At 39.5% G+C, this 24,184-nt stretch overlaps 1 protein-coding gene across 4 annotated transcripts; it reads left to right on the top strand.

The window, feature by feature from the left end:
* Positions 1-22,838, top strand: UBE2D3 (ubiquitin conjugating enzyme E2 D3). Of its 4 annotated transcripts, none has more exons than XM_066317862.1 (8): positions 1-426; positions 14,719-14,782; positions 14,868-14,899; positions 17,224-17,301; positions 18,200-18,305; positions 19,624-19,717; positions 20,237-20,286; positions 21,345-22,838. In XM_066317862.1, exons 1-7 carry the CDS (start codon positions 403-405, stop codon positions 20,283-20,285), a joined length of 447 nt encoding a protein of 148 aa, XP_066173959.1. In that variant the 5' UTR covers positions 1-402; the 3' UTR covers position 20,286; positions 21,345-22,838. The 4 variants fall into 4 exon arrangements, 3 of the variants coding, with proteins under 3 accessions (XP_066173959.1, XP_066173961.1, XP_066173962.1); XM_066317865.1 differs by lacking the exon at positions 1-426 and adding an exon at positions 1,222-1,246; XM_066317864.1 differs by lacking the exon at positions 20,237-20,286 and having other exon boundaries at positions 2-426.
* The last annotated feature ends 1,346 nt before the right edge of the window (positions 22,839-24,184 follow it).

A 24,184-nucleotide genomic window follows, 5' to 3' on the forward strand; every position in this document is an offset into this window, starting at 1 on the left:
CCGGCCCCGCCTCCCTCCCTCCCGCGGCGTCCGGGCCTGGCCAGCGGCGGCAGCGCGGGGCTCTCTCGCCCTTCCTCTCTCGCTCTTCCCCGGGCGGGCGGCGCCTCTCCCCGCGCCTCGCACCCTCTCCCGGCCGTGACGGGCGGCGGCGGGCGGAGCGCTCCCCCGGCAGCCTCACGGCCCCGCTGCCCGTAGGCAGGCAGGACTTCGGGCGGCCGGCCGGTCGGGCGCCCCCCCGGCTGTTTCCGGAGGAAGAAGAGCAGCTGCCCCCTCCCCCCTCTCCGCCTTCCTCCCCGTTCTCCTCCTCCTCCTCCTTCTCCTCCTCCTCCTCCCTCCCGGCCCCCCGAGCGGAGCGCGGAGTCACCCCGGCGCGTAGACGGGCCCGGCACTCGCACACACACAATGGCGCTGAAACGCATCAACAAGGTGAGTGAACGCCGCGGCTCCTCCTCCTCCTCCGCCGTCCCCCCCTCCCCCTTCACCGCTTCGCCCTTCTTTTTATTGTGGGGTTTTTTTTTTTTTTTTTTTTTTTTTTGGTTGTTTTATCTTTGCCTTCCTCCATCGCCTTGTTCCCCCTCCCTCGCCCCTGGAGGAGACGGGCGGGGGGGAGAGGCGGAGGCTGGAGAGGCCGGGAAGCGGCGGCACCTTCCGGCGGGGCCGCGGCCCGGCTGAGGCGGCGAGGCCGCTGTCTCCGGGCCTGAGCTCAGAGCTCGGCCCCGGCCCCTTCCTGAGGGCGGGGGCCGGGGGAGTCGGAGAGAGGCAGCTCCCGGGGCCGCTCGGATGTCAGCGCAGCCCGGGGTCGCTGCCGCTGCCCTTCCGCCGAAGCCGGCCCGGATGGCGCCGGCCCGTGTGTGCCGGGGGTTTGGGCGCGGTGGCGGCGCTGCCCGGGGCAGCAGCTGGGCCCCTCGGCCCGGTTCTCCCCTCTGCTGTGCAACTTCTCTCCCGCATTGTAAGATGGCGGCGGGTCCGCCTGGCCCGGGCGCTTTCCGGGATCCCTCTCGTTCCGCAATAACGCGGCACGGACACACGAAGCAGCCGCCGCGGTGCTGCCCTCGCCCCGCGGTTGCCCCTCTCCGCCGCCCCGGGGCCTTCCGGACCCCCGGGAATCCATCGCCCGTCCGGGAATCGCTTCCCCCCGCGCCCGGCGGGAGCGCGCTGCGCGCCGCCGCCTCCCCCCCTCCCCCCGTTGCACAATCGGAGCCGGGTGGAGCAACTTCGCGGCGGCTAACTCGGAAAAAATGCCGAGGTGATGAAAGTTTGTTGGTTTGGTTTGGGGTTTTTTTAAAATTTATTTTCTTCTTTTCTGCCTCTTGTTTCTGTTTTGGTTTTGGTGGGGTTCTTTTGGTGGTGGTGTTTTTTTATTAAACCTCTCCCCAAGATAAGAAGGCTCCCGGCGTGAAGTTGCCCCTGGGTAGGTTTCGGTTTTCTCGACAGGTTTGAGAATTGCTAGGATGTAATGGCAAAACGCGATGGGAGCGCAGCGGCGTTACCGGGAAGTCGCTGTTGGTCTGCGCTCCTTCTTACGCGAGCTACGTGGAGCATTTACGTGCTTCAAGAGCTCAGAGGAGTTTCTTGGTCATCCCACAGCCTGCCAAGATGGCAGAACGTCAGTGTGTCCTGAAATCGGTGAATTTCAGTGCACAAAACATCTTTTGTAGACAGTGTGTAAACTTCATGCCGCCTGCTAGTCTCGCTTTAACTTCACGCAGTGCTTGTGGTCATATTTTAGACAAAACGAGCTTCTTTTATAATGTTTTCAGCGAATGGATAGTGCTGTCATCCTCGAAAATTTTTAAATCAATTCTGGGTAGCTACCTGAATGGTTTGTCTTTGAATTATGGCTATGCTCTGTCAAGAATTTCAAAACAATTCCTTTTGAATCTGCCATCAGACTTGTTCCCTGTATTAGTGGATGATATCACTTGAGTTGAAACACAGCTACTCCCTGGTATGCTTTGTCATCAACTCATGCTTATGAAACACGTTCAGGCGCTGCAGGTAGGAATTTATTGTCAAATGTAAATCAACACAAACCCCCACTTATGTAGTAATGAATGTGGTGGTCAGAACCTGAAAACGATTCAGTGTGACTCCTGAACCATTAAGTCATCTCTCTGACTTAAGCGTTTTGGCCTGTTGTGTAGAGTCTCTTGTCCTGGAGCAGTCCTTTTGCTCTATTGCACTCTGTAGTAGCAAGGTTCTTCCTTTATCCAATGTAAGAGTTTAGCATTGGGAAGATAGTTGAGTTAGGGTATTTTCTTTTTGCCTTTTTTTTTTTTTTTGGTCTATGTTTGTTTGGGTTTTTGTAATCAGTTTAATCACACCACACTACAAGATACACTTCTAAACTCACACGGAGTTTGTAGTATTGATTTTTGTATTTGCAAGCCGGGAAGGTAAACTTTTATTTGCGGAATGAAACCATTCTTTGCATGGTGCTTTCCTTCCTCTACGGTCTCCAGTTCAAGTGTTGACAGGGACTGATGCTGACATAAAAAATTGCTGGGCCAGTTCTGTAACAAAATGGTTGTGAATGTAATTTTAATCCTGTTAACCAGTAAAGCTCGGAGAGAACAGCATTGTCACTGGTAAGCTGGGGTTCCCTGTCTTCCAATTGTAAGATCACAGATCAGACCTTGGAACTCTCTGCTTCCTTGTAGTCTTTGGCAGGAGATGACAACAGGCTCAAGAGAAACCAGGACCTCAGAACACCGTAATCACCCTTAGCTGATTTAGTTCGTATTACTTGTGAAGACTGGAATTCCTTGTCTCCTGCAGCAGATGACATCCTGAATGTAGCAGTGAAGATATTTTCAGTCTGTTTGGCTAATTCCCTCTTTGTGGATTTGACATATCTAGCAAAATAACATTTTTCATTATGTCTAGTAAACTAGACTTTGAGACTCTGTTAGTGTGTGTGTGTACCTTTAATCTGAAGTCTGTTACACATTCAGAATGCTACCACTCTTAAAACATAACTGGAAAATTCTACTTCTGATTTGAAAATGAAAGTAAATGACTGTTTATGTATTGGGTTGTCTGCTTCTGGAACACCCTGTCTGAAGTGCTCCCCAAAACTGAAGTAGTTGTCAGGTACACAGCCAATCCCAGAGAGATTATTGTTATGCTGGAGTTTGTCATGGCATCGATGCCATCTGCTCTGAGGGCAGCTTGTGTTCAGTTGGCAAAACTCTGTCCTTGATATGGCTTTCTTTGCAGTTGTTTTATGATAACAAGCAAGTTCTTTTCCCATGGCATAATGTGAACCTGCATCTTAAAACTGAGCGTTTTCTTTCCTGAGGATGAAATTTTCCCCAATTTTTTTATCGTCCCCAGAATTACCAAGAAATTTGTGTTGATTTATGAGCATGTATCTAAATGCTTGTTGCATGCTGTGGCACATTGTCTTGGTCTGAAGTGTCAGTGGTGCCTGCTAAAAACACATCCTGTAATTGCTGCAGCATGCTGCAGCTTCCGCTTCAAATAGTGATGATCCAGTAGCCGGGAAGCATTTATGTGGGAGTAAGGAATCAGGAATTTGTAAAATTTGCAGAAGTGAGAAATGTTACATCGTTGGTACAAATCCACTTTATCACTGCCATACACACCCATTAAAGTGAGGTGCTATAAGTGGCCTAAGTGATCTTGATAGGTTAAAAATAGAATTAATACAGGAGATGTATGCATGAAATGTCTCGTCTGTGTAATCCTTAAGAAAGCCTGTGCCTGCTGTGTTTTATGGCCATTTGATTTAACATAGCACAAGCTAGCATCATTATATTGGAATAATTTATTAGAAAATCTGAAGTGGAGTTGGCATTCTGGAAGCTCAAGGCTGAAGGTGGCAAAGCCATTTATTGCTACTTAAGAGCAGATAGGAGCCTTCATTGACACTGGTGGAGTGGAGACTGAATAACTATTTTCTCAGGCTGTAGCCTCCAGCACTGTTCCTAGATGTATAATTAATTGCAGCTTTAACCCCCTTTCTCCAGATGCTCATAGTAAGAAATGCTGCTAACCCTGGAAATAGAGTATTTTTCAGAGTTGATGTGTAATGTGCATCAGTGAGGTGTGCATGGAAATCTGCATTAGTTTATCCAAAGCTGAAAGGGTTACAAAGCCTGCTTATTACTTTATTTTTGAACTGCTACTTTTTTCTTTTGAACTTGGTTTGAGTTTAAAAAAAATCTATAATAAAGATGGCTGGAATTAAGTTTTCTTCTCTGGATGAAACTCACAACACTTCTGCAGGCAGTCTTGGATGTTGTTTGCTGGGCTTTTTCAAAATAGTTGAATAACTTGAAGTTATGTGATTGAACTCAAGCTTTGAATGTATGTCTAGAAATAAGTCTGGATTTGTGTGTTTAGGGGGCTCAGAAAGTTAAGATTAGCTAACTAATGAAATTCACTTGATGTGAGCTTAGTTGAAATGCTTTAAACCTTTGTAAATGCTCTCTCTATGTATTGAATTACCTTTTTTACTGTAATTTCACCTTAACTATTTTGAATATCCAGGGCTAGACTAAGCCCTGGCTTGGGTAGGTAATTCAGCAGAACTGTTGCACTCAGCGGTAAGAAGGGTCACACTGAGCCAGAAGGCAGTGGTTGGGTTTTAAATCATGATACTGCAGTAATGGAGTTGGGGAGGCCCTGCTATTGAAGAACTTAAATGTTTTTTAAGTCAGAATAAAATGTTTAGCATTAGAGGAAACCTGTCATCACTTAAATTTTGTTTAAGATTTAGCTTATCCAAATAGAAGGGACATTGCTACTATGAAATTAATATCATTAAAATGAAAATGATGGTTTTTAATTGGATAGGTTTGGTACTCTGTATTGAAGACCAGCATTTAATAATAAAGTATTGGATGTGTTTTAAAAACTGGTAATTTTTTATGAGAGGAAAACTGATGCTCCCTCAGCTAGAAAGTTTGGACTGCGATAACTTAAGAGATTTCTATTGTTAATTGAACACAGTGCTTGTGAAATAATTCCCAGTCAGCATGGAACTTTAAATGTGTGCATTGGAGTGGGAAAAGAATGGGGATTGTTATCTCACTTAAGTGATTTACAGAACTTCAGAGATCAATATTCCATTAGATGGGTATTTCTTGCATACTTTAAAAGAGTCCTTCAGTATATCGAGGATTTAGGTGGCATAATGTATATAGAGTAAAAAGGTTGGCCAGGTCTTATGATCCTTATGATCATTCCAGCTTTCATCTCTAAAAGCTGGTTTTGAAAATAAGTCTGTGCTTTTGCTGTTATTCCTAGTGTGAAGAGAAGGCCTCATGTGGAACTCCACAGAACGAGCTCCCTTCAACTTCCTGCCCAGTCTGTAACCAGCTCTGAGGCTTTTCTCTGAGCTTATGGTTGACAAGTTAAGGGAGTGGAGAAGGATGTATAAACAGCTGTAAGCAACAGCTGTTGGGTACTGAGCAGCGAACTGCCTCTTGCCAAAGGCATCCCTGTGGAGCCCAGTTCCAGCCTGGTGTTATCCCCTACCAGTTGATGTGTTCTCTCCATCCACTGGGTTCAGCTGTTGGAGGAGGGAGAGATGGAGCTTCTTAACCTTCTCTGAGATGTCAAGTGACAGCTGGTAAGGAGGAGTGGGAAAAGGTTGAGCTTTTGTGTCATCCAGATTAGGGCATTGATACGTCATTCCTGATAAATCTTTCTGTTGCAAATATGAAGGTTTTGCCACTTCAGCTGTCTGCCCTGTGCTCTTGTGTAGATCCCTCCCCTGTGCATCTGAGCTGGCAGATGGGAACTAGTGGTGTGCACTTCAGCATTAGTTCTGATCTCTCAGAAGAAGCTGAATTTTGTTGATGGTTTCAGACTGAGATGCTATAGCTTACGTTGGAAGGGTTGAGTTATGGGCATTCTTTTCTGTGGTTGATTTGATGTAGTAGCCTCACAGTAGAATATGCAAGAAAAAAAAAAAAAAGGGAAAGCAGCAATGTGAATGTGTGTGTGTACATATATGTGTGTGTGTGTGTGTATATATGCAGTCAGTAGTGCGTTTTTAAATGTGGTTGCTTCCTGTCAAGTCGGTTTTATCAGAATAGAGTCTTAAATTGTTGAGTTGCATATGCTTGACAGTTTTGTAAACTTTGGAATATAAATTTAATGCCTCAAATTCTAAACAGAAAATGCTGGAGACTTAATAGGAAAACAAACAAAACCAGTTTCTCTTCACTGGTCTTCTGTAGGGCACTGATCTGATTAAATTTGGTAGTTGTGTTGGGGAAGCTTTGCAAAAAAAAAAGTTAGTTAAAATTATATTCACTAGTTTAAATTGGTGTTTATGCCTTTGGCAACTCTTTGTAAAAACACTTGAATGTAGACAAGGTTTAATACTGGAAAACAAAGCATTGCAGGATTCAGGACTGAAAGCTAAATAGATTGGGGGATTTTTACCAACAGAAAACTTCAGTATTAAATTCTTGTGTAAAGGAAGCCTTTGTTCTGAACATCATCCTTTTGAGACGTGTGATACACTAGGCATCTTCAAGATCTCCTGCAGTTTTTTCCACTGTAATTGTGATGGGTTTTTATTACTGTCTTAAGGAAGCAAGATGAGAGGATTGTGGGCTGCCTTGCAAATGTTACGGCCCAGTAGAAAAAGGTGACCAACATTTAAATCTTTTCACAAGCGTCTGGACACCAGAGTTGCAAGCTGAATTGAGTGCAGATGTTGAAGTGCTTTAGGTCTTTCTGATGGGAAGGCATGAAGATTGTATTAAATGTTCAGTTAACTTTATAGTGAGCTTTCTCTGTAACCTAGAGTTAGGTTGGCCGGGTGTTCATCACCTCTGTGAGCTCTTCTAATAAATAAGTGCACTGCTCAAAGGCAATAGTTCTCAACCTTTGTTGGCCTATTTGAGTAGTAATGCAAAAAAGTTCTCTTAAATCAGATAAATGCCAAGTTTCTTTTTCCTTTAAGCCTTAGTTTTAATATTTTCTTGCCTTCAATAATATAGGAGGATCTCCTGAGTTACTGTTTGCCACATGAGCAAGACGCCCTTCCAGTGCTCTGCTTCAGGATGCAGTCTGCTCATAAAAATGCTTTGAAAAAGATTTTTTTACCTCATTTATTTTTAAAGATCCTTCTGTCCCTCACTGTTCTCTAGATAGCTGAGGTGGTACTCCACTGTAAGAGCAGTTGTATTCCGGATAGTTCGTGTTTTGTTTTGGTGGTAGTTGGTTTGGTTTTTTACACTTTTGTCTTGGTCTGAGTTGATTTTGTGTGTAACTGAACCTAATCCTATAGACTGGCCCTTAGAATGATTATGAAGGGTACTTGCAGAAATAGCATCATGTGACAGGCTAACTGTATGCTGTAGCTGAGGCAGTGTAGTCAATCCCACATAGCTGTGTCCATAGCATACACCCCTATGGTATATTGGAATAACTTTCACATGCATTTTTGTTTTCATACAAAATATAGACTGGTGAAACTCAGGACAGTTTTTTAAAAGACAAGCTGATTTTCAGGGTTTGTTAAATTAATTAATAAATTTCGAGAATAATATATCAAGCTACTGCTAAACAGTGAATTCACCATGACATGGTGTTACTTGTTAGAATACTAATTCAGTTACTTTCTCTTACACCATCCTTGCTTTTTCGAGAACCTGGAAAGTTCTTGTAGCTTTTCAGAAAGTGCAGACTGACTGATATTGTGCCCCATTGAAGCCAATTGTCATTTCTACAGAAACTTGTCCTGCACACTGCCAGTCTCCAAAGTCGTTGTTTGTGTAGTCTTGGCAAAGACTCGAGGAGTCTTCTGTCACATGGAGCGCAGGGTGTACAGGTGCCAGTTATGGTTATGTGTCAAATGTTGGTGGCTGAGGTTCTGCTCGAAGTTGCTGTGCCCTCAACAAGCTGAAGGGTAGCATGTTGAGAGATTCTTGCATAATGCTGTCAAACTCCATCATCCAAGGAATATTTATCCAGCATTTGTGTAAAAATGTCTCACGCAATGCCCAAATCACTTTTCTGAGAGGTAGCCATCAGGACAGAGTGCCTTACTTCGAGTATAAACTTCTTTCCAGCTGCATTAATTTGCATTTGTCTGTACTGAATTTCACTGTCCCTTTGTTTCCCAGTCCCAGTTTCCCAGTTTAATTTAGCAAGGTGCATCTTGGTGTTTCTCCTGTGGCCTGTTTATACCAGTTACCCTCTTCTTTGAGGACTGCATTGTAGTCCTGGGTTACAGAACCAAAGATTACTGTGGTTGTTGCAGGAAAAAACTCCCAAGAGAAAAGGCATGTGGAGTTCCAGTGTCTGATATTCAAAAGCTTGGAAATGGCAGAATTAAAATACTGAGCGATCACTGAATGACTTGGTAGTTAACCAGTGCTTCACTTCACACTTGCCCCTTCAGTGTGCTCTAGCCAATGTATGCAGTCCTCACTCTACATGGAGCATAGGAGTGTTTTAATAAGGTCTGCTGTTTTCAGGGTATGGTAGTTGTTATAATACATCAGAATTTCTGTGTGTTAAGCAGTCAGATTTTCTTCATCCTGAGTAAGACAGCTTCTGTGGTTTTGGTTACTTTAGGGGAAACAAACTGTACTTTTGAGTTCAAAGCACAGCTACAGGTGTGTAGTTGCCACCTTTTTTTTTAAAGTTTGTTCTGAAAGCCTTTACGGAGTGACCAGGAAAGCGAAGTCTCTGACTGCATTCCTTTTCCAGTTGGATCTGTCCAACTGCTTTGCAAAACACTGGAATAAATAGAGAGCTGTTTTAGTTGCAGTAACTCTGAAATTTCCCAAAAACTATTACCTGCATTGTATACCTTCCAGATTTCAGAGCAGATGAGAACAGCTGTAGACAATACTCTCATTCATGAAGGCTTGTGTACTGAAAGTCAGGTTCTTTGAAGAGATAGTAGGTAGTCACCTGAGTAGCTTGTATCACAGTCCAGGTACACCGAGTGATTTAGTTACAGTGGCACAGCAGTCTGGCATTTCCTTCCTTGAGTGCGAGGCTTAGAACATAAATATTTCAATGTTTGTCTTTTATCATACCACGATGGTATTACAGCTAGACACTGTGCAAACAATTTATGGGGTGTAGGCTGAAAAATCCAGGACTAAGGACTGAATGGAGAACCATGAAAAATAGAAGCAGAATAATCAAAACAGAATCACAACTGTTACATTCGTGCCTGTGTTTTGGGTTTCTTAAAAACCTTTCTGTGCTCTTTATCCTTGCAGTTTTCTGTGACTGCTTTTCACGTGTTTTCTCTGCATAGTTGCTCTAATGTCCTATTTTAATTAAGAGGAACCTACATCTTTCTGTATCTTGCAGTACCATTACACATTGCTTTTATCTATTTATTATTCACCAAAAGGCCAGCTTGTTTGAAACTGATAATTTTCTGCTGGTTACATTTGTTTTGTGATGTCTGTTATGCCATTGCTTTCTTACTCAGCTTAGAAACCCACAGTTGCTGTCTTTACAAACTGTTATTTTCTGCTTCCAGGTGTAATTAATTTCCATGCTGAAATGAATGTTTCAAGTGCAGGTGTGTGGGATGAGGCAGTAGTTCTTTGCTGCTTGACACTTCTTAATCTTCAAACAGGCTTAAATGTTCTTCCCCTCCCTTTATAGCTGCTTCCAATCCTTCTTTTTTAAAGCTGTTTTCAGCTGTGAGCTAATGAGTAAGACCAATGCAGTGATGAATTTTTGGTTGCCTGGAGTTTGAAATATCCTGTTTTAGGCATCATTAGACTAGCAGTCAAGTTAATAAATGTTGATTTTTTTTGATTGGCCTAAGCATTATTTTTTCTCTTAGTCCTTTTTTTTTTGTTGGATTGGGATTTTTTTTGGGTTTAGGGGGGTGGGGTTTGTGTGTGTGCACGTTGTGTGGAGGTTTTTTTTGTTGTTGTTGTTGTTGTGATTTGTTGATTTATTTTTTTAACTTTTGATTTAACTGCATATTACCTTTCATGTCCTCTAAATTATTTTCTGGAAATATAAAGCAAATTAACCCCTCTATGCTTTCTTGAGTACAAACCAGAAAGCTGCAATATGTAATTTTAACGAATACTTGTGTTATGAATCAATACTAAATGTAACCGTGAGTTAAGGCCTGTGGAGGACAATCTTCAGTCATTCTGGTGGGAGTGATCTTCTGTCACTGTGCTAAGTCAGCTGTTACTATCATTAAAAGTAAGGCCTGGCTATTTCCAGCTTAAACTAAAAAAATGTGGTAGTGCCACGGGGAGTATGGAATCTGATGAATGGGAAGAAACTGGTGCAGATGCTGCATTATTTGGTACCTTGCAAGAAGGCAGCTTGGTAGCACCAGTCTGTCCTTTCTTACAGAATTTTCTGGGACCTGAAAACATCTGTTTGCTTGTTCATGCATATTTGGATGAGATATCCTTTGTCAGTCTTTAAAGTTTCTTCATTCTTTAAATGGCTTCTGTAATCTTTTAAATAGCTGGTAGAGGGGAGTTTGAGGGATTTTTTTAGCAGCTTTTCTGTCAAGAAAAGAAAGATATTTCTGGTTTTATTATAGGATCACAGTCCTGCATTGGCACTCACATGTCAAAGTTTCAGATCCTCACTTGAAGCTTAGCCATATTTTCTATGTTAGTTATGATTAAATTGCTGCAAAACAAACAGGTTAATTAGCTTTTGTATAAGAGGTTTTTTTTCCTTGAAAGTAGTAGTGTGTGGTTTCCTGTTAGCTTTCTGATCAATGTGGAAGAGAAGTGGAAGAGAAGAGAGGAGATAAAAAAATGGAATTTGGTGAAACTGAATCTTGCTAGAAACCTAATGTGAAAGTAGCAGAAGACAAGGGTGCTGAATTTGTGTTAGAGCAGATCTGTCTGTCGCAGTGATGGGTACTGCTGCTCTATTTCTATTGATCATTGTTTTCCAAAACTCTGTTGCAGAACTGTATGTGTATTGCTCCCTTGTCTGTGTTACATTGCTGTTGTCCTCTAACAGTAGCATTGGTGCTTAGTCTTTTAACAGTGTTCTAGTCTGTAAAATGCTGAGCGACTAATGATCCTTGTGGAGAGGTAGGAACTATCACACTTTATATTTGGAAACTGGGACACAGAAACGGTGACGTGCTGGAGCTGCACCGGAAACCTCTGGCAGTGACAGGGACTGCTGGTCACTGTCATAATTCAAGACTAATCCTTTCCAATGGGTGCATAGCGTGTCACTCCTCACCAAATTTGGTTTGTTGTTTCTGTGTAAAGTCTTTCACATACGCTGCATGGGAGTTTTGTTTTGGTTCTTTTCAGCCACCTCTGAAGTGAAAAACTGTAACGACCAATTTCAGGAAAATGTGAGTTCCACTTTGGGAGATTTTTAAGAAAATTTGAAATGTAGCTTAATACCTCTAGAGAAAGTTTCAGCAGTGCTTTTCCTATGTTAAGAAAGAGAAGCAAAGTTGGAGAAGTATGTACAGTAGAAGGAATATGAGAAGCAGAAAGGTCTTACATGTAAAAATATTAGATTAATTTGTTATAGAATCATTACTCTTGATTGCTAAGCTGAGAAAGTAGGTTTGTATTTATATTGCTGAGTGGGAAGCTTAGAAAAACCCAAACAATTCCTTCCTTTCCTTCAACAAAGTGCTTCAGCTGCCCTCCAGATCTCACAGCCCACGTGCCTCTGCATGTTCAGTTTCCAGTTATTCCAGTTTGCTTGTTGTGTTCAGTAGAGTTGTAGCTTTCAGAAGGAGGTACGTTTTACAGTTACTCAGAACTTTCCACTCCCTTGTTGCAAAAAGCCTCCCCTCTTTGTGTAGATGTGAAGTGTCACACAACAGAGAGATGAAGCTGGTCTAGTCTTACCGGGAATCCTAGTGAACCAGGATTTGCTTCATGTTCTTCTATTGCCTTTCACGCTGCTGAAGTAAACAGCGTCACTACAGATTTTTCTGACCATAATACCCTGGAGAAGCAAATACAAGTGCATGTGCCACCTCAGCTTTTTTCCCCTAAATTTAGTGGGTGAATTACTTGCTCTGTGGGTGAAATGCCAACTGTTGTATCATTTTTTCCCAGAATTATCCGTATGTTGAACCACTTTGATTAGCGCAGTTAGGGTTTTTTATTGAAGTGTTTTAGACCAGACAAAACTTTAGTTCTTTCGTTAATGAAGGTCACTGGTACTCTGTTACCTTGAGCTGTTCAAGTAGTGAAAAGGAGTATAGACATGAATTTTGAAATTATTGGAGTCTGGAATATTGAAATTCACTTGTTTCAGCTTTTAAATTATTTTTAGTACTACCAAAGGGTTTTTTGCGCCAGTGTTTCACTGGAACTCACTAAATTTAATGTATGTTTTACCTCTGCAGTTACTTTTCCTGGTTGAATTATTGATGTTGAATTACTAATCTTCCTGCTGTGGTAAAATACCTATTTTTATCTTGAGTACTGAATTCTTGTTTCTCTGAAGATAGTAGTACCTTTTGAAGACCTTTCTAGTCTAATGCACATATCTCAGACAGTCTCATCCTTGTCTTCATGCTACTCAGTTTTATAATTTTCATAAATGGCATGAAGAGCCTTTTCATAGTTTTTAGTCCCTGTGATAGTTAAAAAACCCTTGAGGATCTAAATATTCCACTGTTTAATAAATGCAGTAATAACTGTACAACTGCATTAAAATAACATTTGTGTCCTTCTGCTTATTCTGTTGCTGCAGCTTACTTGAAGGCGCCTGATATCTTTTTTCCTCTTAAATTTTGGAAATGATCAATCATTCTTGGAACTGGAAAATACATTTTGATGAGAAATAAGCCTGACTAACAAAACGTGCTTTATTTGTTATATGGAAAAAAAAATGCCCTGAAAAAAAAAAAAAGAAAAAAAAAAAAAAAAACACCTTTTCCATCAGAAGCTTCTTCTACATTTATTGTTTGCCTTTGCATGGATAACATAAATCTAAGTTAAGAGTCTTTTCAGGAAGATAATAAACAGCATATAGACCTAAGAAGTGATATTAAATGGCAGCAATAAGTCTGTCATCGGGCTCCCCAGTAATATCTGGAGAGTGTAGCAAAATGCAAACAAATGCATTGACTATGATGATCTGGAAAGAGCTGTTGACCACACTTTTATGAATAGCAGCAGTGAAATGAGCTGTCCTATTAACTTCATTGTGCCGCTGCTTATCAAAACTGATGTGGTTTCATTTTGTAAAACAGATGCCAGTGCAAAATGGAAATATTATTACTTGGAAAATTCATCAGAATTAACATGTAGGGAGGGGCAATCTGGGACTAAACTTTTGTGGTGTTTGGAGGGAAGGGGATTGTGGGCTTTGGATGATGTAGTTTTGTTGTTTGGTTGTTTGTAATTTCTAATGTGGTTTTGTTGTTTTGTTGGGTTTTTTGTTTGTTTGTTTGTTTTTAAGTGTGTGGACTTGGACATGTTGAAGTGGTGTTATTCTTCCTGTGTTTGCAGGAGCTATTATCTTAGCAAAGAACAAGTGTTTATGTTACAAGAAACATGAGTTGTTTTTTTCCCCATTTGGTGTTGGCTTATACTTAGTAGATTTTTATGAAGTGCTGAATTTGTGAAACTTAAAGGATGTACATTAGGCTCTTCCTAGGCAAGAGTTAGCTATCTGGTCCGAATATGCGTATGTTTCCAGCGTAATAGGTATGCCTGGCTTTCTTAAATGTCTGACAAGACTCTTGGCTGAATAGCTTGTATAGACTTGCAGAGAAAAAAAAACCACACAAACAAAACAACAACAAGAAAAACAAACAAACAAACAAAACTTGAGTTAAACTGCTGATGTATGAAAGAGGGGCTGAATATCATGCCTTTTCTCAAGACTCCTAGATACCTTGACAAGTGCAGATGTATCTATAGAAGCTCTTGAAGCCCTTTTTAGAGTCAAGGGAGAGCAGGGAGAAAGAAGGTTGTTGTTACATGCTTTAACTGAAAGTGTAAATTTAATTTTAAGGCATTGTCCAAACAAATGACTCATGGAGAATTAAAACAATTTAATGGAGAGCTTCTTTGTTTCCTCACAGCAGTATTGTTACTGCACAAGGAATCCTCCATCTGAAATATCTGTTTCTATTCATCTGTAATGAAGGGAGGGAGAGAAGTGTTTCTGCAGTTCAGTAACTTTAGATTTTAAAGGCATAATTGTCTTAAATGTAAAGTTAAAAAAAAAACAAACATATTTTGCCTGATTACAGCACTTGTCAGCCTCTTGAATTTTCTTGTCATTTTTGATCTTTGTGAGGTACATCTCTGATGCAGGTAGTGGGTAAAGTGAAACCAAGTTCCTGTGGGGATTTTTCATGCTGCTCTTAGTTCTAATGTCAGATGTTACATAAAGTGCTTCCTGTTTCATGAGGACCCACCAACAGTTTTCTCTCACATCAGGCTTCTCTAGCTAAGACTGAGTCTTTGCAATTCTCAGTCAAAAAGTGATCAGACTTTGCCTGCTTAAGGCTTTGTGTCTTGCTTCTTTCTTCAGCAGGAGTGTTTTTACAGTTGTGACATATATAAATTTGGAAAGGCGTAGTTTTTGTAGCTGTTTACCTTCATAGCTGGTTTCAGTGCTCCTTTGTCTATTACACACATTTTTGATACTGATATTATGGTTCTTAGAGTTACTAATTTCACATTCTTCTGCGTTTGTATATGTAAAAACTCTTAGTTTTTGCTAGATAGGAAGTTAAAATTACTATTTTTGTTTGGTTTTGTTTTCTTAAAGGAACTTAGTGACTTAGCCCGTGATCCTCCAGCACAGTGTTCAGCAGGTCCTGTTGGAGATGACAGTAAGTAACTTCAGCTTTTATGTTTTGTTCTGCTGACTCCAAGCATATCATGCCTAGATAATAATACGGAGTTTTTCTTTTGTAGTGTTTCATTGGCAAGCCACAATTATGGGACCTGTAAGTATTCTAATTCTTGTGATGTAATACTAAATGAATAGTTCCTGCTGAGGAGAAAACTTTTTTTAGAAGGTTTACTTTTGTTAACTCTCCTTATCCTTATTAGCAATGTTAGGCATTATTACTTAATATCTAGAAACTTTGTTTGCATTTAACTTTTTCTAAAGTTTTAATCTAGCATGAGCTTTGTACTAGGACCTGGTACTACTGTTAGGAGTTAGCTGGGATGTTTTTGTGTGGATCTTAGAAGGGAATCCTTATTTGGTCTGCTGTTGCAATGTTGAGATCTTGAATATTTGAAGGAATAGAAGGGGGAATAATCATTGAAATGAGAGGTTTCAGTTATGACTGGAGAAAAAACCCCTCAGTGTTAATGAGGTTTATTAATAAATGTTCAGTAAGCTTCTGAATCCTGAATGGGACTTCTTCCTCATAAAGGAAGCCAAAAGTTTGCTTTTGTTGAAAACAACCCAGAAGCAATGCACATCTGAAGTTTTCTGATTATCTGTATTTAATAGACAAAACCTTCTGTAACTTTTGAAGACATGCCTTTGGTGAGGCTGTGAAGTAGGAATTCAGTATCAGTGATGCTAAATAACCCTGGCTTTATATATAGCTACAAGTGTGTTATTAGGAGGTGGCTATTAGAGGTTCATTTGGACTGAAAAATGTCTCTTCATCCTGAAGTACCTGGTCATCACTGATTGTAACTAGGTACCTCAGCTAGGTGTTGAGCACTGCACTGGGTATGATGATTCTGTGTGGCTGGTGTCTGCATGGTCACGAGGTAGTAAGCCTTGGTTGAATTTAAATTAGGATTATTATTTTTAGTTTTCCCTGGTGGTTTAATAACGTACAGCTCCTATTTTCCCTATGTGGTTTTCCTGGTGTCAGAAGGTCTGCATTCCTGTTTCCACATTGGGCAGTGTCCTGACAGAAGTGTGTCAATGTGGTGGTAGCAGTTCTAGTGCTGCCTTGGTGCTGCCTTTCATAACAGACAGGGTTTGTAGAACCAATCATACGGTCTTCCACCTCTGCAGTAGGATACTGTGATTTTCTGGGATAGGTGTATGAGAGTGTGCTTTGGCTTAACACCTTTTAAGGAGGAGTTTCTGTAATTGATAAAATGTATCCCCGGAATATGTCCAGTGAAAGGGTTGGTATTTTTTGGCTCCTCAAGGCCTCATATGGTACATGTTGACCAAATACAAGAGATTATATCTTGATATCACTAGGTTACATCAGGAATAGGATAGAGTATAACCTACATGTTCTGGGTTTGAGTCCTTGTCTCATGTTACAGATTTTCATTTTCTGGTATTTAAGTAAAACATAGTTATTTTCTTATATTGGTGAATTGCTTTTGCAATTAAGGTGAGAATTCAATTTACAAATAATGCAGAAGTGTACTGTGTGTACTCAAATTCATTTTCCCTAGCTCTAAGTCGAGAATTAACAGCAAAGTATTCTTCAAGTTAAACAATGAAATTGTTAGTTCTATTTCAGAAATTCAGTCGTAATTTTGAGTAAAAATCTTTTGCTTCTTTCTTCTTTTAGCTACTAACTTACAAAATCCCTATTTAGTCACTCCAGTTTTTTCTTCTCCTTACTATCTTATTTTTTACTTCCACATGTTGCTTTACTGCTTATAGTTGACCTCTGAATGAATTATCCCACTGATTCTTTCCTTGGAGCAGGGAAATGTAAAATACTCTCATACTAACTTACAGTGAATTTCTAATACAGAAAAAGAGGAAAAATTCACTTGAATTATGATTCTTCTTTTTACTGTTTGGTTGTGCTGGTAGGATGGGTCATTGAGGTTTTTTGTTGGGGTTTTTTTAAGGAACAAGGATCTAGCTGTGTACTCAGGTTTTCTGCACAGCTGAAGCTAAGGACAAAATTCAGGAGGGAATAGGAGTTTGTGGCCACTCTAAACTTGGGTGGTCATAACAAATAAGTTCCAAACACAGAACAGGAGGTTTGTGAATTTGATGGGACACCCACTTTGTTAACAATACTTCTTGGGGCTGTCTTAGAGGCATTTGAATGCTTTTGCCCTGTAGTCCTGAGTGGATTGTCAGAGCTGCTGGGTTTTATGATGCATTTGCTTGGAGAGGTCCACATGGAAAGTGACGTGTGTATGTGTTCTGTATTACTCACCTTAGGAAGTAAGAATTAAATTGTAATTATGTCTGGCTTGTATTGGTGGATGAAACATTTTGGTTTAAGCGATTTTCCTCTCCATTTATTTAAAAACAAGATGTTCAGTCATATTTAGTCTTAAAGATGATGATAGGAGAATTATATGTTTGCCTTGACAGAACGACAGTCCATATCAGGGTGGTGTATTCTTCTTGACAATTCACTTTCCCACAGACTACCCATTCAAACCACCTAAGGTAAGTATTGCTGTCTCATTTGTGAAATTACTGCTTTTTAAAGAACTGAGTACAGGACAGAAATTGTCAGCCTGTACTGTAGCCAGTTGTCAGCCAATACTGTAGCATTGTCAAGTTCTCACTTCTTTTCAGGCGTTCTTACGCTCTGTTAGATGTCGCGGTCTCATTCTGACTACCACAGGAATTAAATGTGTTAGTATATTCTTTACAAACAAATCCATGTGTGTGAATTCCAAATGTCTTGAAATATTTGGGCCCATTTCTGGTTTTCTTACTTGATAGGAAAACTTTTCATTAGCTTTGTGTTACTATGATAGAATTCTTGCTGAGGGGACTGTCAAGTATTAGTGTAGCTGTTTGGATTGGTCTGTAGGAATGTGACACTGTGGGTAGGGATTTACTTGCTGAGTGCCTAAAATCAAGTGAAGGGATTGTTTGTTAAGAGTTTGGCAGTAATTGCGGAATGTGCTCTTTTTTGGTAGCTTTATCGTAACTAAAAAAAAAAAAAGTTAGGATAACTTATTTATTTACGATAACAAAAGCCACTAGCTTTTTCTTTCAATTTTCGGTGGATAGGAAGGCATACCCTTGGAGTGACTGCAGTGTTGGAAGTCACTTAGCTCTGTGACAGCAGTGTTACTGTGGTTTAGGCACTGCTGTTGAGTGTCTTCATCAAAGGCAGCCAGGATTAACACACTCATATTTGCCCTCTCTCTGTTTGAAATAATACCTGGCAGTGGGAGACTCAGAGCTTGTGGCTCTGAGTGCATTTCCCTGAATTTGATGCTTAATCCTTTTCTTTTCGAGTAAATTGAATTGACTGATAGCTTGACTGAGAACGGATGCAGTTATTGTCACAGACCGAAATGCACTTTTGTTTCTTTGTTTTTTGTTGCAGGTTGCATTTACAACAAGAATCTATCATCCAAATATTAACAGTAATGGCAGCATTTGTCTTGATATTCTAAGATCACAGTGGTCTCCTGCTTTAACTATTTCTAAAGGTAAATTTTGTGAAGGAGAAATTTTTCCATCTTGTGTTGAATACTCTGCTTTTTTTTTTGATTTCCCTCAACTTCCCTTCCTCATTCAAGCCTATGTTTTGCCAGTTTGATGATACTGCATTTTTAATAGATTTTTTTTCTAACACTTTCTCCTGTGTTTCTGTTTAAGACCTTCTCTGGTCACTTGCTTGCTTCAGTATTCTTAGCAGAGTTTACCAGCTTGGGCCCAGAGGAATTTGCTGGCATTTGGGTTGAAATAGGCTTGTGTTGGGGTGTTTGAGCTAAGGCTAAAAAACTGCTTGTTTGGAGCTGCTCATGTACATACATGTGCATATTAAATGAAAAATTAATTTAAAGTCAATTTTTAATACTGAAATTTACAAAATTTTTTCCTCCTGCCTAGAGTTAATGCATAGTTCTGTTGGCAATCTGTGGTAGATGAATAAATCTGTTACTGATACATACTGCTTTTTACTATGGTGTACTGGCATTGCATTACATTATGAAATGTACACTTCATGAACTAATTTTACTGATCTTATTTCATGATGACTTGATCCTGTGTTGCAAGAGGAGTTTTGTGGCTTTCCTCATTTTACTACAGTAAATAAGAGATAATTCTCAAATATTTTCATGATGATCAAATTGTTTTCCCTCAAAGCCACTGGTCACTGTGGCTTTAAGATCCCTCAAAGTGCCCTTTTGTCTATAGAACTTGTAATTCCTGTCTGTTCAAACAGTCAGTTTGTTATTTGAATGTGGATTCCCTGTATTTCATGCTTCAATATTTTCTTCTAAAGCTTCTGTGAGAGTAGAAGATTAAGTCCTTATAGTTGCCTTCAGCAGTGTTACCCGAGTTTTTTACATGTGTTTTTTACATCAGTGCAGACCAGGATATTGTTGCTTTATGTACAACAAATGAAGAATTCAGTCTGATTAAAAAACTTAAAATTTAAATTTTGAGGATTTTCTGGTTTGAGTGGTAAGAACCGTGAATATGCTGTTCATCAGAGTACATAATGTGCTTTTGTTGGCTGCTATGTTACGTCATAGTATAGGGGACAACGGTGCTGTTCTCGTGTGTGTGCTGACAGCTGTAAGAATTGGGAAATAGGAAGCAAATAGTTCTTACAAGCCTTTAAGTTAGAATGGGCTTTTTAGTTAAGAGTGAGTTATGAATTTATATTGGCTGTTGATAAGGAAAATACTTCTTAGGTTCTGTCCTGTGTCACCATTGTTCTAATGTAAAGATCTGTGCTCCATTGTTTCTGAGATTGCCATTCCTCATTCGCTATTGAGAATACTTTTTATTTTACAGTTCTCTTATCCATTTGTTCACTGTTATGTGATCCAAATCCAGATGACCCACTAGTGCCAGAGATTGCACGTATCTATAAAACAGACAGAGACAAGTAAGTACAGAATTGTACAAGACTTGTATTTTAACAGACTGTAAGAGTGCGTAGTCAGACAGCAGTTGTGTTCAGTGCACCTTTTGTGAAGATCTGAGATGGAGAAAGCTTGTGTGACAAAGAAGTGAGTAGTGCATAATTTAAAAACAAAGGAGCTTAGCATCTTTGAAGTTTTGGGTGAAAAAGATTTATCTTTATCTCACATGCATGGAAGTGTTGTACAGTGTATATATATAGCCTTTTTTTTTTTTTTTTGCTTACCATGCATAAATCTAGTTAGATCTTCATAATGAGGAAAAGACAACTTTTTGGGTTTTTTTGATGCCTTTGTTCAGCAGCAGGTTGGCCTTAAATTTTTGGTTCTTCCCTTGAAAATAGGCAGCAGAACTTCTTTCCCCATCTGTGTTGCAACAACTTTGTTTTCCTTAGGTATCTCTAACATTTTGAACAAATAGAATTATACGAAGCAGATTTTGGGGATTTTGTAAATATTAATGCTAAATATATTTGTCCAATTAGGTACAATAGGTTAGCAAGAGAGTGGACAGAGAAATACGCTATGCTGTAGGGTAAGAATATTTGCAAATTATGGTGCGTGTAACAAAATGGAAATTTGTCAGCACTTGGGTGCTGCATGCTCTAAGGCACTGGATTAACTAACAGATAATGGATGCACCAGTTACTGAACGTGGAAATTTAACAGCTCGATCTGTGGTTAGCGTGTAATGTATTGGCTAGTCACTATTTCTCACAGATACTACTCTTGCATGGCCCAAAAAAAAAAAAAACAAAAACAAAAAAACAACTTAGTATGAAGTCATTACTGAGTTCTGAGCCAGGTTGTCAACTGGTTCAGGTAAGTATTTACCCAGATTTTGTCAGAATTTGGTTCAAAGTGGTGCCGTGTAACAAGACCTCATATACATACATTAGTGAATTTTGACAATCCAAATTTCAATTATTTTTAATCACCAGTGTCTGTCTTCCACATATAAACTAGGAAATGTATGGGGATTATGTTCCGCTTGCATAGTTAATTATTAACTTCTTACTGACAAGCATGGAGTTAAGTGTTAACTAATTGTCAGCTCAGTTTCTGTGGAAGTGGTATACTTTAAATAGTCTTTCAATGTCCTTTTAAAATTTTGAGCAGTATATTTGTGTGAAAAGATGATTCAGTGCAATGAAATGTTGAGTGTTGTTTTTCTTTAAAATTGGAAATCTGACACTTTGTATCCAGTGATACTATTAACCAAATAATCTTTACTTATGGCATGGGATATACTGTAATCTTAACCTAAGAGCAATAGTCAAAATACTTGCCTTGTTTATTCTATCCCAGATAGTCTCTATTCCTTCTCTTTCAGTCATTTTTTTATAACAGACTTCTAGCAAATTTGCTTGTCATGAATTTAAAGCTTTTCCTAAAAACTAGAAAATATCTATCCTAATTGGTGTAGGGAGGGAATTGTTCGGTTTTTTGAGTTCAAGTATGTCTTGGTACAGAAGAAGACCTCTTATAGCGTAAAGAGAATAGATGAGAATAAAATCATATTTAATCGTAAACTGTTTGGGAAATTGTAATTTTTTATGCTGATGTTAATTTGATTCCTGGTTTTGTCTACAGGTACAACAGAATATCTCGGGAATGGACTCAGAAGTATGCCATGTGATGCTACCTTAAAGTCAGAATAACCTGCATTATAGCTGGAATAAACTTTAAATTACTGTTCCTTTTTTGATTTTCTTATCCGGCTGCTCCCCTATCAGACCTCATCTTTTTTATTTTTTTGTTTACCTCCTTCCATTCATGCACATGCTCATCTGAGAAGACTTTAGTTCTTCCAGCTTTGGACAATAACTGCTTTTAGAATCTGTAAAGTAGTTACACAAGAACAATTGCCCAAGATTCAGAATTTTTTTTAATGGAGCATGTGTATTATGTGGCCAATGTCTTCATTCTATCTTGGTTATGAGATTAAAAACAAACATTCCTCACTGCTCTAACAGATACTGAAGATACCACCTGAAGGGGGGAGGGGAGATGGATGTTCAGTTTCTCCCATCAAAGAAGTAACATTGCTGTAGCAACATCCATCTTGTTCCAAACCTTCCAGTGTTAGAGAACTGAGGTTTTATTATATACTTTTGCTCATAACTGATGTGTCTGGAGAATTGGTACTGAATCTATAGCATCAGCAGAACAGAAAATGTGATGTATCTTATGCATGTCAATAAAGGAATGACCAGTTCTTGTTTTACAGAGAATGGAAATTGGAAGTCAAACATCCCTTGTATTCCAAAATAGGGTTTAAGAACATTTTTGTAATTCATTTAAATTTTGTTAGGAGGCTTGGAGCTATTAGTTAATCTGTCTTCCAAAACACTGTTTAATATAGCACTGAATAAATGATGCAAGTTGTCAATGGATGAGTGATCAACTAATAGCTCTACTAGTAATTGATTTATTTTCTTCAATAAAGTTGCATAAACCAATGAGTTAGCTGCCTGGATTAATCAATATGGGAAACAAAATCTTTTGTAAAAGCAAAGCTGGTTTTTGTATATACTGTTGGCATTTGCCTCATTGTTTAACATCAAATAATGATGTAAAGTTCAATAGAGTGACTCTTCTGCCATTTTCAGTTCTAATGCTCAGTCTGTTGCAGGTTGGCACATTGCTCGGCCTGGTGGATGCAGAATTAATAAGCTAACATAGTCGTGTAGCCATAGTAGGGGGCTGCACTTGGTGCTGGGAGCCCAGCGTTCAAGGATGGACTTGGGACCCAGCAGATCTGAAGTGGTGTGTTGTGGAGATACTTCCTGATGCACCTTTGTTTGCTGACTGAGAACCTTTTTCTTCACCTTGTACACTTGACAACTGAAAGATCTTAATGTGGGGGGTAATGATGAGGCAAAAAAATTATAAAATAAAGTATTGTTTTGATGTGGGAATTGTCATGAGGCTGTGTTGAAGTGACTTTACTATGTGGGATGTTCGTTACCATTGAAAAGGACTTGTTCAGCCATGCTGCCATTTACATTGATGACTATTTTAATGCAACAGACACTTTCTTCATGTCAGGTGACTAAACGTGAATAAAGACTCATTGCTATTGGATTTTTGTTCTACAAGAAACATTGTTGTGTGCCATTAGTTTATCTTTCAGCAACAAGGGCATTATTAAACATCTGACTCTTTCCTCCCCTCTTCATATTTTTCCTTGTTTAATCTTTTTGGTCTCCATTCTTGACATCCATAGCTTCATTTTCTCTAGTCTTGTACTATCACTTTATTGTGCATCTGTGACTTCTCACTGGCACCACTTTTGCACTGCTTATAGTTATGTACATTCTGATTCCTTGTCCCCACATGGATGTGGAAAGCTAGATGTAAAATAAATGTTAAACCTTAATTTTTATAAAAATTTGAACATGCAGTTTGGACATGGTTGGTTCTGGTTCTAAAGTATGAGAGTTGAACTTGAAATTTTCAAGTTTAGTTGGCTTGGAATTTAGACACTTGGGCTCCCTTTAGCAGTATGTGCTTCAGTGACTACTTTCTGGAATTTATTGGTGAAGTTGCAGTTCATTTCTGCTTTGCTAACCAGCTTACACCATTTTGCTGGGAAATTGGAATACGACTGACAATAGCATTACAACTGAGGTAAAAGTTTATATTTTTAAGCTTACAAATGTGCTGCTATCAATTGGTTTTTTGTATTTGTGTTAATTTGATGCTTGTTACTTTGTTATGGGAGTCACAACCACTGAACTCACTTCCATGATCAGCTAGGAAGATGTTTTGTGAAGTGTGAGGCAGCAGGTGTTGGAGAACACAAGGAGGTGTGCATTTTGAAGCATCAGGGAAGAAGGAAATATTACATGAAAGATGAAAATCTTGTTTGGACTAGTACCTGTTTCTTTTTTGCATCTGTCATTGTTCCCACCGTAGTAATTTTTTGTAATTAGCAGGTGTGTATTTTGATTGAAAAATGAGGATGGATTGTAAATATTGGAGATATGTGTTGAAGATCTGAAGTGGGAAATGGCATGTGTTTTGTCCTTGAAGTAGACTCGGTCCTATCTGGTGCAGACTGCCTGCCAGGAGTCACACTGGGGCTTCCTGTTAAGCAGGGGGGTAAGGGGAGGAGCTTGTAGGCAGGAGCTAATACGGAGACTGAAGAATTCTGACATCCAAAAAACTTAATTGGCGATTACCTCAGTAAGTACCTGCCAAAACCACAGGTAGTCTGAAAACTACATAGTGGATCATTTTGACTCCTTTGGAACATAGGGAGGCTGGAAAACTTTCCATTCGAACTTAATGTAAAAAGTGAAGAGTTTGGAAATGTTGTCTGTCTACTTATGGTACAAGATTTTTTTTTTCCATGATAAATGCTGTAATAGTTTCAGAGGGGTCAGCTCCATAGTAGAAAACTCAGATTAAACAAAATCTCTCTGTAT

Source organism: Sylvia atricapilla, chromosome 4 (genome assembly GCF_009819655.1).
Source record: "Sylvia atricapilla isolate bSylAtr1 chromosome 4, bSylAtr1.pri, whole genome shotgun sequence".
Lineage (NCBI taxonomy): Eukaryota > Metazoa > Chordata > Aves > Passeriformes > Sylviidae > Sylvia > Sylvia atricapilla.

Coding starts and splice junctions, on each gene's coding strand:
- UBE2D3 (XM_066317862.1), top strand. CDS start 403: ATGGCGCTGAAACGCATCAACAAG. Junction 14,783..14,867: donor AGGTCCTGTTGGAGATGACA/GTAAGTAACTTC, acceptor TTTCTTTTGTAG/TGTTTCATTGGCAAGCCACA. Junction 14,900..17,223: donor AAGCCACAATTATGGGACCT/GTAAGTATTCTA, acceptor TTGCCTTGACAG/AACGACAGTCCATATCAGGG.